The sequence below is a fragment of the Episyrphus balteatus genome, chromosome 2, assembly GCF_945859705.1.
Source record: "Episyrphus balteatus chromosome 2, idEpiBalt1.1, whole genome shotgun sequence".
In the NCBI taxonomy this organism is placed as follows: Eukaryota; Metazoa; Arthropoda; class Insecta; order Diptera; family Syrphidae; genus Episyrphus; species Episyrphus balteatus.
In genome coordinates, this window is record NC_079135.1 from 130,081,447 (window position 1) to 130,100,609 (window position 19,163).

The window sequence follows — 19,163 nt, forward strand, 5'->3', positions numbered from 1 at the left end:
TTCATGTATTAGTGCTTCTTGATTTGATTCTGATTTGAAATCGAGAAGAGAATTTCTCTTCTAAGAAGCGTTCTGGCTGTCATTTTTGTGCCAATAAAACGGTTTCAGAAGTCTTCTGAATGATTCCGGACGCTTCCGGAGAGCCAATCGAAAACGACATAAGGGTGCTTTCATAATTGCATGGTTGCTTTGTTTACATGCGATCATTTGCGATCAGACTAATGTCAGAAAAACTATTTGCGCATGTATTTTACTTTGAATTTATGAACACTTTTTCTGATTTGCGTCATTTGACAAAATTTTTAAGTTGCAATTCAGCCTCTTCTCCAAAATTAACAATATATTATCTTAATTCCATTTAAGAAAAAAAAACTTTTTTTCAAACATTTCTGTCAATATCTACAAATTTATTATATCCATGAAATACGCGGCTATTTTTGTTATTTTGACTTATGTCGTTTTCGATTGGTTTCACTCGAGGATTCACTCGTTCTGAAATCCAATAAAACGGTTTGAATCACTTCCACTCAATTCTGTTTTTTTTTTTGCGCTTTTGAAAATTCTAAATGTCAAAAATTTGAATTAATTTTTTTTTCTGGCAAACGAATGACATGGTATTAAAGTTGAAAAATTATAATTATGAGGACGACGACGAAGAAGATAATCATAATAAATAGTTCCATCGCTTTTATGCACATATTTCTATTTTTTTTATTAATTTCAATTTCAGAAAACAATTAATTCTTGAATTAAAAACAAAACACACTGATTGAGTTTTTTTTTTTTTGGCATTTGAAAATTCATGTATTAGTACTTCTTGAGTGGATTCTGATTTGAAATCGAGAAGAGAATTCCTATTCTCAGAATCGTTCAAGCTGTCATTTTCATGCCAATAAAATGGTTTCAGAAGGCTTCTGAACGCTTCCGGACGCTTCTGGACGTCCAATCGAAAACGACATTAAACTTTGAATTTCCAATTAATATTTAGACAGAATTGAGAAACAAAGAAAAGCTGTATCATCTTTTACTTCATGTTCCTTCTTTCTTTAAGTTTAAATTCATTGCGCATGAGAATTTTTTCATTTGCACATTTGCGCTGCAAATATTTGCGTTTAACATTTATGAAAGCTTTGAATTCGTCAGACTTGCGCAACCATGAATTTATGAAAGCGCCGCAAAATTGTCTAGAGATTAAAAAAGAAGAAATCACTTTTAATTTTATAATAAGCTCAGACTATTATGGGGGCAATTTTTCGGCTTCTAGTCGAAAACAAAATGTTGGCGATTAGCTTTGACTTTAGTTGAGTGTTGAAATTTGGGTTTTTTCAAGCTTTTGACCACCTTATATTTGTAACGTTCAGACTCCCATTTCTAAAAAAAATTATAGCCAAAATTAGTTTTTTTGTGCAATATATTCTTATCTACAAAAGATTGTATCAGTTTTGAAGTATTAAATTATAATTCAAAAGTTAAGCAGGTTTTTTTCACAACATTCTCTGGTTTCTGATTAAAAAGATCAATTTGTTCCAATATTTGCGCAGCGGAAAAATCCTTTTATTGATAGTTTTTCTATATAAAAAATGTTGCGCATACACCCCAGTGACCTTTTTTTAGTTTAAGCTTCTAAAACCATGACCATTTACTCTTAAACATATTTTGTAATTCGAAAATTAAGATAGTTCGGGTAAATAACATCTTGGTATCATAACCCGAAAATTGTTAAAGAAAGAAAAATATTGGTAATAAGCTGATTTTTAGTATGCACTTTTTATAGGCTACTCCTGAAGTTTCCCACCACCCACTAGCCCACTAAAGAGGATCAAATGAAACTAAGAACTAATTTATTTTAAAGTCAGAAAGTTTAAGTCAAACAAAGTGTTTAACTGGGCTAATTTAACATAAAATTGTTCTTTAAAATAAAAATTTCTTGTAACAAACAAAATTTAACATTTTACATTATTTTTTATAGATTAAAAAGTTGCAAAGCAAAAAGTTATTGGTAAAATAGGGTTCGCGTCAATATGAGGATTCACTACGACTACCGGAGATGGTGGCTAATTAAATAAATTGAAGGTAAAACTACTTCATAATTTTATAAATAAGTGAAAGCTTGGTAAGGTGCTGTGGAGTGTTTTTATGTTAATAATCAGAAATACATTAATTGTGTTTAAATTTTGTGTGGTATTTGTAATAACAACTTTTAGATAGGACATCCCAAACTAATAATCCGAGTTGTTATCGGAATACCAACGAATAGGCTTGGAAATTATGTATCAGCAATTTACAATTTTCGAAATATGAAATTCTTATTGATAAGAAGTTCTAACTGAGATAAAACCTGCTGTAGGGGAGAGTGGGGCCAAATGTAACACTTTTTTCTAAAATCGATGGTTCTCCTACAAATTTGAAAGTGGGTCAACCAGACCTTTTTTAAATTAAGGACCCATGTTTTAGCTCCAAGATCCATCATGAAAATTTAGCAAAACATAACGGTAATGTTGAAAAATAAAGCTTCCAAAAAAAAAATCGTGTTGTTTCAACTTACCCCACATACGGGGCAAAGTGTAACACATACCGGGGTAGGTTGTACCAAGAACTAAAAATAAGAGAAAAATACCTTTATTTGTTTATATTTATTTATTTTTAATTAATAACAATAAAAACAAACCTCAGTCATGAAATTTTGGTGCAAATTTGTAAAAAGTGGAGCAAATCCAAGATTTCCAGAGAAAATTTGACAGTAGTCTTAAATAAAAGTTATTCGAATTCATAAATTGTTTTATAAGCTTTATGAATTCAAGTGGTGGTTCAAAAATGTGTTTCCAATTTCAAAATAAATACAAATTCAATTACAAGCATTCATATTCAGGGTTGTTAATTATATTAGGTAAACAATTTTTCAGTATAGGTAGGTTTTTACATGGTACAACTTGCCCCGGAAAAATGTTACAACTAGCCCCAGCATGAAATTTGGCACATAAAATCAATTTAAAAAAAAGCGAAACTTATATAGACATAGCATATAGACGCAATTTGAGCCAAAACACAGTTGCATATAACAAAAAAAACACTTAGCACTCTATCTTTTTCGGGTAAAGAGGTAGACCAAAAATAAAATTAAAAAAAAAAGTTACAAACATGCATTTTTTGGGCACCACTAGTGTAACTTCTCACCCTGTCGTCTAATCTTCATCTGAAGAAAATGTGCCGGTAGATATGCAAAAATTGAGCATTTTTCTCCTTTACGCGTTTCTTAATATTGAAAGGAACATCGCTTTTTTTAGCTGTTAATTCTTACCCCTGTTACATTTAGCCCCACTCTCCCCTAGTGTTTTAAAAAATAACTTTCTTTTTAACTCATTTTTGCTTTCCATTACAAAATATAAATTTAAAAAATTATGTATTAAAAAATATTACCTATGTTATTTACATCGTCGGCGGAAAGCAAGTCTTACAGATTATGTTTTTTTTGCTAGTCGGTAATTCAAGTTATATTTTAAAAAAGTTTGTTCTTTCCTTTTGAATAAACCATACCAACTAACTTCATTAGTAAATACATACTATTTTTTAATATTTTAAAAAAACTAAAAAACCAAAATTGTACATTGAACAATTCCTATACAAGTAGTTCCAGCTGTTTCCTTAAATAAAAAGTAGACTTAGAACAAAATATTATGCGACTTAGAACAATCAAGAATACTCGGGTCTCATTTTCAGAAGGCATAAGTACGCGACCTTAGGACAAGAAGGTTCTATCTGCACTCTTATCACTTTAGAGAAAACGAAGATGTAATATTTCATCGTGTATAACTTTTAAACCAAAACTTGATTCTAAACATGTTCTTCAATTTTTACATTATATTGTTTCATGGGTTTTGTTGCATTAATTCAATAAAAACTATAAAGAATAGTTTATCAATAATTTATAATTAAAAAAATCGATAGAACTTTGTTGCTCAACGATAAGGTAAATAAACGTAGGACAAGAAGGTTCTAATTACCAGATAGAACTTTGCGCCACGGTAAGGAATTTAGTTTTTCAGATAGAACTTTGTTTGTTTAGGTTAATTCACTAAACAATAGTTTTCCAAAGGTTTTTGGTGTGCTGAACTCGAATCAGAATTCAGAAACATTCTATCAGCTCCCGTTTTTTAATATTACAGTTAGAAAATGCAAAAACACCTGTTTCTAAATTTATGCTGCAATGTGAGGGAATTTTTTTCAACACTTTTTGTGAATGTTTGTATAAGAATTGCTTTTCTGCTTTAAAAATCTGTTTAAATCTTTGCGATGTTTTTTTTATAATCCGAGATATTTTAATTTCAAGTTACTGCAGTTTGAAATAACGTTATTGATAAAATAAGCCAAAACTCACGTACTAAACTTAAGATATCTTGGAAAATAAAATTAATATCGGAAAGATTTAAACTGATTTTCAAATAAAAAAAATAACAGTTCTTATGTAGAAACCGTTAAAAATTATGCTGACAAAAGGTACCTTACATCATAGCATAACCTCAAAAACAGCCAAAACACGTTTTTTTGCTAATTCTAACGGCAATATTTCAAGAACTAAGACGGAGAGAATATATCTGACTTTAAATTCGAGTTAGGCACACCAAAAACTATTGGAAAAGTATTAGTTTGGTTTATTCATAATAAAAATAGTCAAACTTTGTTGACCAGAACTATCAGCCAAAAAACGTGTTTTTGCATTTTCTAATGGCAATATTTCAAAAACTAGAGCTGATAGAATATTTCTGACCCCGGATTCGAGTTCAACACACCAAAAATCCTTGGGAAAGTATTGTATAGTTTATTCATCCAAAACCTTGTGTGCAGTGTTATAAAAGAAAAAACAGAAAGGATGAAGTTTCATGTACATAAGTAAAAATTAAATAAGTTCACAGCATTTTTTAACAATTTACATATATTGAATTCACAGCACTAATTTCATATATTTAGGAATGTAGGTATTGCACTGGGTATTATAATACCAGTAATTCCAAGGAGTACTAGGTTCTAATGATGATATGTTTAAATATTCATTTACAGCAATAAGGTTCTATTTACGACGTAAAATTCAACTAGGTTCTATCTACGAAATATTTTGTGTTTTTTAAGGCAAAAGGTTCTATCTGGCAATTAGAACTTTGTGAACTTAAATTCATATTTAGTGTTTGTAGATAGAACCTTGTTGGCTTCAATTTCATGAGTTATTTCATAAACGGAAAGAGATAGCCAAATTTGGATAGCGGCAATCGAAAGAGCGTAGCCTTTTTAGTGTAATGCAATATATAACTCAATTTTGGAAAAAATGTCAGTTAGAACCTTGTTGTCCTAAGGTCGCGAGTATCTGTTTTTATTGTTCGATCTTCCATTAAATTATGTTATCTGCTGAAGGAATTTTTTCGATAAAAACACTTTTCAAATTCGGAAAAAGCACTCTCAAATTACTAATAGCTGCGTTCCTTTGGAAATATTTATCTACTGCTTAGTACTTAAAACTACTTTGAACTACTTTTGCTATACTGAAAAAGTAGTTCAAAGCAGCTTTAAGTACTAAGCAGTAGATACAAATTTCCAAAGGAACGCAGCTAATGGCGTTTTTAATTGGCAATCCGGAATTGTTCTTCGATTCGGAATCCCAATTGAACATTTTTTTTTTATTCCGAAGAATCTGTAGTTTGGTGTGAATGTATTGTTTGAGTTTAACATGTTTCACATATATGTGCATTCGGGCCAAATTTCATTTGTATATGTGCTGCAAACATTTTGTACTGCTGACATTTAAATCTATGAATGTGTGAGTGATTCTGCTTCTGATTCTGTTTTTAAAACCAGAAGAGAAATTCTCTTTTTTTCGGAATCAAAACTGTCAGTTTTGCCCAATTGAACGCATTCAGATTGCTTTTTTTTGCTTCCAGATTGCCAATTAAAAACGCCATAAAACTGCATCATTATCATTATCATCATTAACTATATGATATGAAAACAATTAACTAAAACACTAATTCATTCTTTCTCAAAGTTTCATCCGTTTTCATCCGCTTATCATTTTATTCAATATGAATAGAATTAGAATTCAATATTCGAAAAAGATGGATAAGAATCGAAAAAGGAATGTGAAAAGCTGATCAGCAAAACCATCAGCAATATACAGTTTAGTCGTTATTAAAAATTTCAGATCGGATAATAATTATAATTGTTAAAAATGAAAAATAAACTGGGAGACTAAATGTAACCCTTGGGAACACCAGCGTTAATGTTGTGGGTTTCAGGCTTGTTAGTGGCGTGTAGAGTAGGACGGAGATCTTTTAGCAGTGAACGCGTTTGAATGAAAATGTTTTTTTTACAACAATTTTACTATTTATCATAAAGAAATTTGGTTCGAAGAACGACATTTAATGATTTCGCTAACAGATTTAGTTTTATATTTATATTTCGGTTTTATGTTACTTTTGAAGTGCCGGTGTCCAAAAAGGCCAAAAAGGCACACAGCTATCAGTACGAATAGCATAATCATAATACAAAATGTCGTTTAATTAAGAAATAGAAAGTAGTTCAAAATGACGTCACATCTATTATCTCTCGCTCTAAATAGCCTTTAATTGCTTTTCGTTATAATAATAATTTTTGTTTTATAAAAACAGACAGCGATTAGTCATTTTATTCAAACCATCTTTTGTTTGACGTCAAAAACGACAATTAGTGAATTTTCGTGAAATTATTTTTCCATACACACAGTAAAAATAGTCAATTTCACTGCCTTATCAATACGACAAACCCTCACCACCTTTTCATATTGAAATTCTTTCATAATATACAAAATATAAATTGCATGTCAAGCTTTAATTATTATTTTAAAAAATACATAATTCAACATTATTATTGTTATTATTTCGTTAAATTATCAATATTGAATTAATTATAATAATTATTCTTCCCCCTCCAATATCGCTAATCAATGGGTTAAATGACCCCAACATTTTACCCTCATCCAATGGTAACATTACATTTTGTTTTTTATTTTAAATAAATCATTTTTATTACAATCGTCTTCATAGGCTATAAAAGTGCCAGAGTAGGCAATAAAAATCAACACCGACTTTGTTTTTTTTTTTTGATTATTTTGAAGAATCAATGGAAATACAGAAAAAAAAAATAAAATAAACAAGAAATTTGATACAAACCTCTGAACGGTGCGGCCTTTACAGGGCTCATAGACCTCGTCGTATTTTAAGTCGTTCGTCAGCACATAACACAACCCTTGCCCGTATTGGTTGTCTCGTATTTTTGTTATATATCGATGGGCACACACGAGAACCTGAACATTCAAATAAAAATATAAAATAGAGAACAAAAAAAAAAAAGCAATGAAACTATCGATAATTTGATTGAAGACTTGAAGCCCAAAGGTCTAGGCTTTAATTGATCATGAAATTCGATCGAAAAAAACATACCTTGCCTCCAAGACCCTGCGATCGAACCGTCACCCCAAGCCATTGTCCCTCCTTGATCTCATCATCGGATGCTGGTGATAGTTCCTCAATGTCATCACTATCGTAAGCTATATATTTGTGAATGAAACATTAGCAATTTGTTTATTGCGACTTTAATTTTTTTGTATACAAAAGATTATTAATGAAAAAAAAAAAACAAAAAATAATAATGAGAAGTATAGAAAATAGAAACACAACTATTTTTTTAACAAAAGTCGTGGAAGTGGAAGACAAAGAGATGATTGAAGGAGAAGTAACTAAGCTGGTTAATGCGATGTATTTACATAAAATTAAAATGACATAAAGAAACTACTAAATTAATAAGAACAAAAATAATTATGATTAGTAAAAAAAAAGCGCTATGTTAATTAGTGAAACAACTATGTACACAAACTACCATTTTAAACAAATTTACAAAATTAATTAAGATAAATTAGTTTGAGTGGATATTTTTTTGTAAATTCCATGAAAAAAAAGGATTGTTATAATTTCCCATCAGTAGAGTTGTCTGTCATAAAGCCGGCTAAGTTCAGGACTGGATTTACATTTTATTAGACACTGTAAAATATACATTTATTGTTGGGGTCCATGAAAACCATCCAGAATTTCGTTTCTAAGTCCTTTATATTATGTTATTGACTCCAGACATCAGGTTTTTAAAATAATAATTATAGCATTTCCTAAACGTTAAAAAAAAAGTAATATCTCAGGTTTTAGTCAGATTTTCGCTCCACTAATTTACTTCTTTATTTTAAATTAACACTTCTCTGACAGTTTTTGATACTACAAAACCAAACGAAAAATATTCTTATTTTGTTAAGCTTTTAACGAATTTAAAACTCAATAAATTTTTCAATAACATTTAATTTAAATCGAAATTTAAAAAAAAATTGTTATTTGAAAAACATACTGCATAGTAAAGCCTCACAAAACTGAGATCGAAAGCGAACATTTTCTTTCCGCGTATACCACAGTAATAATAATAAGAGCAAACATTTTAACATTTTTTTAGTTTGAATATAAATAAAATGCACGACTGGGTCGCACGTACTTGCTCTGGTAGTTCAAAGTATCTTTATCTTAAATATCTATTGGAAATTAAAGATTTTGTTTAGTGTCGAGAAAAAAAAAATTAAAGAAAAAATCGAAAGTTGAAAAAAAATCCAAAATTAAAAAAAAAAATTTTCAAAAACTTTTTTTTTAATTTGTTTATACATTTTACACTTCAAAGTGATGTCTTAAAATTTTGAATAAAATTGACTTGTGCTTTGATCAAATATATTAACTTAAAAAATGTCAATTTTTGAAAAACGGCAACGCCATATTTCCGTTCTCCGAATTTTTTGAGAAAAACTAAAAATGCAGTTTTGTTAGAATCAATAAGAGTATAACGTACACCAAATTTAATCAAAATCGTTAGAGCCGTTTTCGAGAAAATTGCAATACCTCGAAAACGGTATATGGGAGGTATGCGTTAAAAAAGAAATATTGAAAAACTAAAAAAAACGGACCTAGGGTAGGTATTACGCAAAAATCATCTGTACCAAGTTTCAAGTAAATCCATCCATCCGTTTTGGCCCTAGCTCGATGTACAGATGGACGCACAGACTGACGGACGGCATGACGAAAACCACTTTTTAGATCTTCTCCATCATCGTAATGTTGGTTTTGATTAAAACCTCGATTTTTTTTTCTACACGAAACCAATACTTGCCCTATAGAGCAAGTAAAACCTTTGAATTAAAAAGGAGGTTTAAATATGTAGCATAAACCCTGTTAAAAGTTAGATGATTTGACTATAACAAATTGGATAACAAGGTCTATTCCTTAGAAAAATATAGCTCCCACTTAAAACCAAGATGATGCATTTCTTAAATCCCAATTTCTTTAAATAGTAAGATAAGATCAAATGGCGTTAAAAAAACGGATGCTTGCACCGGGCCTTATTGTTTGTTGGCACCCACGCTTTGTTGTTTTTTTTTTTTTTTTTTTTTTTGTATCAAAAATTGCTTTATTTGTACCTGTTTAAGTCTAGTCTCTAGTGCATTTATGATGTTTATATGAAATGGGCGAACCAGCAGTTTGCACCACCCCCAAATTTTGTTTGCTCATTCGATAGAGCATTTAGCCCGATCAATCTAGACATTTTATCAAAGTTAATTTAAGTACAAGATTTTTTGATGCAGTTAGGTTCCTTTGATAGAGGAGAATATAAAACCACAGTTTTACACCAAAATTTGATATGGCGTATCCCCGAAAATGACCCCTGACCCCTAGGTAGTACGGAAAAAGTGATTTCACGATTTTTTGATGCAGTTAGGTTCTTTTGATGGAGGAGAATATAAAATCACAGTTTTACACCAAAATTTGATATGGCGTGTTCCCGAAAATGACCTCTGACCCTAGGAAGTTCGAAAAAAGTGATTTCAGTCGAAGGCTTTCATAAGACCTGTTTCAAGAGGTTCTCGTAAGTATGCAATGTTTTCATCTCTCAAGTATGCAATGTTTTTCACCAATAAGTATGCAAAGCTTTTATCCTGCAGATATGCAATGTTTGTAACGCTTTAGAAAAAAACATTGCATTTTTATGTGAGGTTTCAATTAGCTCCCTTTTTTCCACTCATCTTTTATATTCCAGTATGGTCTACTGGTAAGGTGCTGGCTAGGTATGCAGAGGTACGTGGGATCGATTCCTGGTCGGCCCATGTGATGAAAATAAAAAAATGTGTTCTTTTTCAATTAAAATAATATTCTCATCATTTCAGAACAACAGAAAAAGCTGTGGAATTTCCAAAAAAAGAAAAGAAACAAAGTAGGAAAAAATTAAAATAAATAAAATAATATGTAGAAAATACAAAACAGAAAAAATCAAAAGAAAATTAATGAAATTCAATTAATTCTTTTTTTTATGCATTTTCTACAACATTTTCTACATCACCTACAACAACTTCTATTAGGCCTTATTATAACATCCTACGCAAGTAATCCGGTTTGTGCATTAGATAAACATTCTCTAGAAAGACCTCCGTAAGGCCATTTTAAGCTGTTTGTCACAAGCTATTAGCTTGTGGATTACCTGTGAAGGAAAGTCCTATGCAATTTCGGTAAAATGCGCCAAAATGATTTGCATAAGACCTGTCCTTCTTGTTATATGAAAGCCAAAAAATAGCTTGCATTGACCCTTATGAAAGCTAAATTGTTACTTGGGTGTTTCTATTTTTGGAATTCCTTTTTTTTAATATTTTTGGGATTCCTTTTTTTAATATTTTTGGGATTCCTTTTTTAATAAATGGCACATTTAAATCACCAAGCTCATTTGCTCGCTAGCTTTCTTGGCAGAAGGATATACATTTTAAAATGGCACTCTGCTTTATATGTAGCAAAATATTAGATAGTGGTGAAAATTCCACCGTAAAGGAAAGGGGAATGGAAAAATTTTTATCAGCAACTATAAAAAGAGGTGAAAAAGATCACGAAGACAAACTAAGAGGTTTACGTTCAGTGACAATTCATTCAGCTTGCTGGCGTAAATACACCAACAAGAAATTGATTTTTCGTGCTCGTCGTCGAAAAACATCTACTTTGGAGCCTTCACCCCTGACATCATCAGAAGGACCCTTTAGGCAAAACTTTGATTTTGAAAAATTATGTTTTATAAAATCGTGTACTTCCATTAACTTTGATAAAATTTCTGTTAAATTCGACTGAAATTACTTTTTCGAACTTCCTAGGGTTCAGAGGTCATTTTCGGGGATACGCCATATCAAATTTTGGTGTAAAACTGTGATTTCATATTCTCCTCCATCAAAGGAACCTAACTGCATCAAAAAATCGTGTACTTCCATTAACTTTGATAAAATTTCTGTTAAATTCGACTGAAATCACTTTTTCCGTACTACCTAGGGGTCAGAAGTCATTTTCGGGGATACGCCATATCAAATTTTGGTGTAAAACTGTGGTTTCATATTTTACTCCATCAAAGGAACCTAACTGCATCAAAAAATCTTGTACTTAAATTAACTTTGATATATAGTGAAATTTCGTCTAGGATGATCGGGCTAATTGGCTGAATATCGCACTTGCGAAATTCACTTTTCGGCTGCCATCTTGGATTTTAGTTTTCGTTAAATATCTCGATTTCTTTTTATCCTACATAAAAGTTGTGTATGCAAGAAACGTAGGCAATTAAATTTCGCGTCTTTTATGTTAAGAACACTTTTTCGATATTCTGAATATTAAAAAAGTTACAAGCCAACAAAGTAAAAAAAAAATAAATTGCACGACTGGGGTCGCACGTACTTGCTCTTATGCTTAAAGTAACTATAATGTTAAAGCTTTTTATTCAAGAAATTTAAAATTTGATATTTTGAAGAAATTTCATAAGTAGTATAAAAAAATTAAATCTGTTTTTATAATTAATAAAACTCCGTTTTAAAATATCTTAAAAAAAAAAAACAAATATGCCATTTTATTTCTCGTATAAAAAGGTATTTTTAGAAAAAAAATTTTGAAAATTGTAGGAGCCGTTTTTTAAAAAAATAATTTTTTATATATAAAATTTTTTTAACATTTTTCAAAAAAAAAGTTGGTATGCCATTTTGAAGAAATAATTAATTTACACATAAAAACTAAATTTCAAAATTTTTCATTGATCCGTTTTCAAAAAATTGATTTTTCAAAAAAAAATTTTGAAATATTTTTTAAAAAACCAAAAATGCGTTTTTTGAAAATTTTCTAAAATTTTAATATTATCTTTACTTACACACTTTTGTATAAAAATTTTCATTTAAATCGGGTTAATTTTGTACGAGATATTCAGAAACGAAAAAAACCGTTCTATGACAGGTACCGTTAATAACGGTACAAAAAATATTTTTTTTATTTAAAAAGATGGCTATTATGTGTAGTACTACACACAAAAATTTTCATCAAAATCGTTAGAGCCGTTTTTGAAAAAAATAAACTTTTCTATTTCCGTTATATGGCAGGTACCGTTAGTTTTGGTCATAAAAAAAAATTTCAATTTCCCCTCTAGGGAATCACCAAAAACTGCTAACCACCAAGTTTGAAGAAAATCACTTCACTCGTTTAGGCTGCAGCTCCAGATAGAGACAGACAGACAGACAGAATTGCCGGACCCACTTTTTTGGCATTCTCCATCATCGTAATGTCATGTAAAATTGTTATCTCGAGTTCGATTTTTTTACGAATCCTAAACTTGTCCTATATTACCTATATCGCAAGTAAAAATACCCTTTTTTTACGAAATGAAGAGACTTAAGTATAAAAAAAATTGCAGGTCCTAAATTTTCTCTTGCAACATAAAGCTATAAAATAGTCACTAATCATTTAAAATTCAAGATTTGGTAAAAAAAAATTAAGAAAAAAGTAAAGATAAAAAACACAAACAAAAAAGAGCATTTTTAACAAAAAAAAGTATTAATAACTTTTTTATTTATATGTAGATTATAGCGATTTTGTGGGATCAGAAATTCAGCCTTATTTTGACATTTAGCTTTCATTCGAAAGTTATTCGATTTTGAATGATTCGCATTTTCAGTTTCCAAAGATTAGAATGTTCATTTATCCAAACAAATTTTGATTTTCTAATCCATTCGCATCAATTGTCATTTATTTGACGTTCAGATTTTTGTGAAGAATAGAAATAAAAACGTGTAAGTTCAGATATTTTTGATGACCAACTAAGAAAAACAGTGCCGGATTAGCCTCAAGGCAAACTAGGCAGCTGCCTAGGGGCCCCACTTCAGCTAGGGGCCCCTCGCCCTGACTACGAAACAAAAAAAATTTCAATAAAAAACAGCGTTACATTTGTATTTTTTCGGTATTTTTGATTAGGGAAAAATGGAAAATCAACCCAGAAAATGGGAAAACAGTCAGCTCAAAATATACCACGTTTAAATACCAAACGTTCTTTTTACAACATTTAAAATCAAAATTCATCATATTTATACAACAAATTAAAAAAAAACTACTTCTTCCCATGTGCTTCACCATTAATATTTAAACTGTAAATCTCTTCTTAAAAAAAACATTATTATTACCTACTGGTCTATTCGAATATTATTCCAACGACATCGAACCAGAGTTTAGCTAGAGATGGTGCCATTCAAGCTCTTCATGTTGCAATCAGTGAATATGTCAGAAAAATCTGAGATTGTGCATGCAGAAAAGTTACTCAAAATAATATTAGATAAAATTGTCCAATAAACGTTCCCAACTTGTATTGTAGCTTAAGAATCTACAGAAATTTGATGATTTCTAACGTCTGCTTCTACACGAAGATTTTGGAAAAGAAATTGGTATCGTTTATATTGAATAGCTCTATTGTTGTTAATTTTAACAAAAATTGACAAAGGTAAGATTTATTAACAGTAAAATTATCTAAAAAATAATATAAAAACCAATTCCGTGAGTTAATTAAATAAAATTTTATAGTTGGTCAAAGTGCGGGTTTGTCTCGCAAGGTAGGAGCAAAATGGAATTTTTTCATATATCTGACGAAGTTTGTTGGGGTAGTATGAAAATTATAAAATTTTATTTAATCAACTCACGTACCTAATTGGTTTGTATATCATTTTTTAGGATAATTTTATTTTTAATAAATCTTAAATTTGTCATTTTTTGTTTATTATTTGAACAACAATGGAGCTATTCAATAAAAACGATACCAATCTCTTTTCCAAGATGGCGGCTGCTCCCGACCTCCTGTCAGCCAAACAAATTAATTTTTATGATAAGGACAACCAGCAAAACACATTCCATGAAAAAAAATTTTGAGAAATGTGATTTCATGCCCATATTTTGAGTAATTTTCCTTGGCTATAATAATAAAATCAAAATTGAAACTTTTTCATATGATTTCTCTTTCCAGTTTTATAATGAAACCGTAATGCCGACTTATAACGAGTCGATTTTCGCCGTGCGGCGAAGCTTTTCGGCGTCAGTCGAGTCGAGTGAACGTTAGGGCTGCCAGACATCCCGATTTCAAGGGGACAGTCCTAACATTTGGACCCTGTCCCGATATCTGTCCCGATTTACAAACTGTCCCGATTTTGTCCCGACATTCCGATTTCCTTCAAAAACTTTGGGAAAAAAAAATAAAAATTTTAAGCAAAAAAGCTTTTAGCTTCAATTTATTAACTCTCAAATAAAAAAACTGGCAAATCACATAGAATTTTTAAAACTTCCTTTTTTAAAAGGCGACGCGTCGTTAAATTTTATGGAAATTTGAGATTGTTGCCTACATTTATTAAAAGATACATCAATTGACATTTTTTTTGATGATTTTTTATGGATAAGGCCCAATGTATTGACTATCCATTAAGTTTAAAGACACCATTAAAAAATAAAAATTTTTCAAATCGCATACGAATATTAAAACTTTCCATTTTATATGGTGACTTTGAATTAAATGGAGAGTGAATAAATTGAGACTAAGTTTAGTTTTCAAAAAATGAAATTTTGAACAATTCATATTTTTGCGTGAAATCCACAAAAATGTAGGAAATAAGTCAAGGAAAATATTGCAATCACACACGTGATTCTTTTTATCTGTTTTTAATAATTTTCGATTTCAAGTAATTTTTTGGTGTCCCCATTTGTCCCGACTTTTAAGACCTATTGTCCCGACATCAATTAAATTTTATCTGGCAGCCCTAGTGAACGTAAGCCGTACGCGACTAAAGTGACAATCCCCATACTAGAGTCGACTTTAAACGTGAGACATATCATGTGGCTAAAATCGACTCGTGAAAAGTCGGCATAGGTATACCTACTTATACCTTTTGAATCTAAGACATTTTCTTATAACTTATCGTTAATTAAAATTATCTGTGAACCATCAAGTTGCTAAAATTTTTTTGTTGAGATATCACTGCAATATTTATAATAGTTATTTCAAAACTTTTAGTTTACATTTATAAAATGACATGATAGGACACCAGATTATATCCGATTAGTCTCTAGTAAGTTACCTGCACAAATTTCTAACCTAACTTAAAAATAGCTTATGATATTGAAAAAGCATCGGAAAAGGGCCCAAGAATTATTTTGCCTAGGGGCCCATGACATGGTTAATCCGGCTCTGAAGAAAAAAAATGACTTTTAATTATAGTTCGCATTCGAATAGAAGTCTTCATCAGATTAATTTTTTTTTTATAATTTGCGCGCACTAAAGGGGTTTTGGGTACCCTTAATATGTATATAAACACAGTACGAGCTTTAGGGAAAGTGAAAAGGACTTAAAAGGAGATGCCGATGCACATTGGTTTTAAAGTTCTGAACATTAAAATGGGAGGGAAAACTGAGGCGGGTAATGCTTTCCACATTCTCGTAGTACGATGAAAGAAAATTTCGATGTAGTAAAGTGATTTTAATTTTTTTTTTGTTAAAGTAAACAGAAACTTTGAAAATGCATAAATTGTTTTTTTTTCAATTAATTTAAAGACACTTTAATTGACATGAAATTTCAACTATTAAAAACTTTTAAATTTATTTTGTTACTTTTCCATGTCAATAGAAGCTGCGTTCCTTTGGAAATATTTATCTACTTTTTAGTACTTAAAACTACTTTGATCTACTTTGCTATACTGAAAAAGTAGTTCAAAGCAGCTTTAAGTACTAAAAAGTAGATAAATATTTCCAAAGGAACGCAGCTAGAGTTATCAATAAACTTTCTAAAAACTCCCAAATTTAAAATTTTAAGCATGATTAATTTTTTTTTTTTAAATAAGTAATTAACTTTAAAATATTATTATATCACAAAAATATTTATTTTTTTTTTTTTGATAAAAAAGTATTAATTTTCCAACCTTTTTTTAATAAAAATTAAATTCACTACTAGAGAAAGAAAGATAATTATATTTCCAATCTAAAAAGTCCTTGGAAGTTTTCTGTCCGACTAGTCGTTCTCGAGATATTGAGACTAATACGTTTTTCAAAATGGCGGACGCCCCACAAGACCAAACAATACGCTAACTAAGATTTGTACTCAGGATAAACCCCTCTTCAATACTGGATCGGATTTTTATCCGTTGACTGAACTAATTACCTACTTATAAGTTATAACTATATCGTAAGTTATAGAGCGAGAGCTTTCTTCGGGCCCTTAAAGGTGACCAGCTATTTCAATCCTACCCTGATTTTCTGGGAAATTTAAACCAACAACCATGATGATGAGGTACTTATTGCAACTTGTGCAGTGTTGTAAACTCTTGTCCCGCATTTTATCACTGATGATGAAGAAGAAGAATGAGACATTACTGCTGCATATATATGATGATGAATGTGATGATTGCAATAATGGAACACACACCAAAAAAAAAGGACAACAAACTGAAAAAAAAAAACAATTCTTAAGAAAACATTCTGAGGGTACATATGAATTTTTATAACACTTGACACTTTTGTCATTCAAAAAAAAAAAAAAAAAAAAAATGGCTTAAATTTTGTTTATTCTGAGAATTCCATTTTGTTGTGGAGGATGCATGCAATTTAAGTTTAAACAAGAAAAAAATCAATGAACGTGGTGGTTGATTTTAACATTAACCTTGGAATAACGAATCCGCAATGGTCTTCGACGAGGGTCAAACTCTTTTTTGTTAAATTTTCTATAAACAAAATTCGTCTATAGAGAACGTGAAAGATTGTCGATAACGTAGTTTTGAAATATTGTTTGTCCCACTGAATCTGTATCAGCTAACCTAAGCTATGAATATCTTGACAATTGGGGTTTGAATTCTAGAGATAAGAATAGAACGTTGCTGTTTAGGGCCACTTTTTAGTCCACGCTTAAGTTAAAGGACGGTACAGTAGTTCACATTTTAACATTGGAAATATCACTTAAGTTTTAAATACTAGCTTCCTTACTGCCACTTACTCAATTATAAAACTGGTCATAAGAATTCAACCAAACTAACACAACAGCTTCTTTTAATAAAAATCTTGCAGGCACTACTTCTTATACAGCTTGTATTTAGCTCGTTTCAGAATTTAATTGCTTATAGAAGTTCGGACTTATGTAACAACTTCTAGTAAGTTGTTTAAAAACTGTAAAAAAAAAAACTTAACCTTAATTCTATACAAGCTTCTCCGCAACTATATGTCAAATCTGAGAACTTCAGTAAAGCTTCGCTTAGGCTTCTTATAGACCTTATAAGTACATTCTTATGAAGGGTCTAACTTGTATAACGTTCTCCTTTTTCCATACCCAACCTTACTAAAGTTTAACAGAAGTTGAAATGTAATACCTTTATCGAAGCTGAAATATAAGTCGATAAGTAGGTATATGATAAGGAAGTCCGGTTGATATGAGAGCTCATTTACGTGATCTATAATGTCAATTTGCTTTGGTAACCTTTTGAAAAACTGGAAAAAAAGTTACAAAAAATCCGTGTAGTTAACTAACAAGTAATTTAAATTCTTTAAAACTTCCTTTTTTCTACTTTTCATTCGAAAGAAATCTTGGTCAATTATTTCACATGAATAATTTCATGGTATTTCGCAGTATTCTAAAGTTTCATTTTACGAAAACAAAAAAAAAAAAAGATAATAAAAATCATTCTTTAGAATTTCTGATGACGTTCTTATATGCAAGTATCACTGTGGTGGACCGCACTTCTTTATGATAGCGACTCATAAACACTCTTGTGGACAACTGCCCACGCGTGAAGTGATTATTTCTCCACATAGTTTTACAATCCGGTCTTGAGACCGCCAACAACATCTGTAAGCAAGCATCTTCTTCCATCCTGCCCAGATTCTATTTGAAATTCACAGCGACTAAACACTTAATTGTGGACACCACACCATATACAAAACTGCCATCAACCAACCGGTAAAAAGATCTGCCACTCAGGGTAACTAAATCGCTGCGAAAGGTCTAGTAGTTATACCAAAAGGTATATATACTCGGTAGAAAGCTATAAGCGTGGGCGTTTTGAGTAAAACACATGTCAACTATTGTGCACTCAAGATGCAAATCATAAGTGCGGCACGCAGAGAAGCGTGTTTTTTCAGCAGTGCGATATGCTTTATGAGCACACTCAAAGGTCTCTAGCCCACCACAATCCAACTGACAGCTGGGTTGAGTAATGGCCATACTGTCAGTAGTGTGGTAGAAAGAATGAAAAACTCCTTGCGTATGCAACATATCGTATGTAGCTATGCAATTCCTGATAGGGTCTATTGAAATCCAATTAAAAATGAAGCAAACCAAGTCGCGAATTTAATGAACCTTGAACAAAACGACGACTTGCTGTCGGTTTGCAATGCAACTGACTTTGCGAAGCAAACAAGCCTTTCACTTCGATCTGTACCTAAACTGGAATACAAGAGTCGCCATCGCCACCAATCCAATTGGGACACACACTGGCAGCGATTGCACGAAACGAAAGGGGATATCGTCAACCTTCAACAGGAATCAATATATTGCGAAGAAGTGGATCTGGCGCACAGGCCACCGAATGCCATTGGATTTATTATATTTTCCGTCCGTCTTGTTGTCGTCGCGTCGCAGCAGCTCAGTAGCGATAAGCAAATTTGTTCCTATCCCCAACTGTTCGTTGCTGCTGCTGAAACAACATTATGGTAATAAATTCTATAATGGCACACAACTTGCCGTGTATCTATCTAGCTTTGACA

General features: G+C 31.0%; 1 protein-coding gene across 3 annotated transcripts in view; it reads right to left on the reverse strand.

Moving 5' to 3' along the window:
• LOC129912220 (integrin alpha-PS1) overlaps positions 1 to 19,163 on the reverse strand; it is a 117,233-nt gene that overhangs the window by 8,442 nt on the left and 89,628 nt on the right. For all 3 annotated transcript variants that reach the window (XM_055990365.1, XM_055990366.1, XM_055990367.1), the window contains 2 exons: positions 7,464 to 7,570; positions 7,194 to 7,327 (listed from right to left, as the gene is read on the reverse strand). In XM_055990365.1, coding sequence (XP_055846340.1) covers positions 7,194 to 7,327; positions 7,464 to 7,570 — 241 coding nt within the window. The remainder of the gene's footprint in view (positions 1 to 7,193; positions 7,328 to 7,463; positions 7,571 to 19,163) is intronic.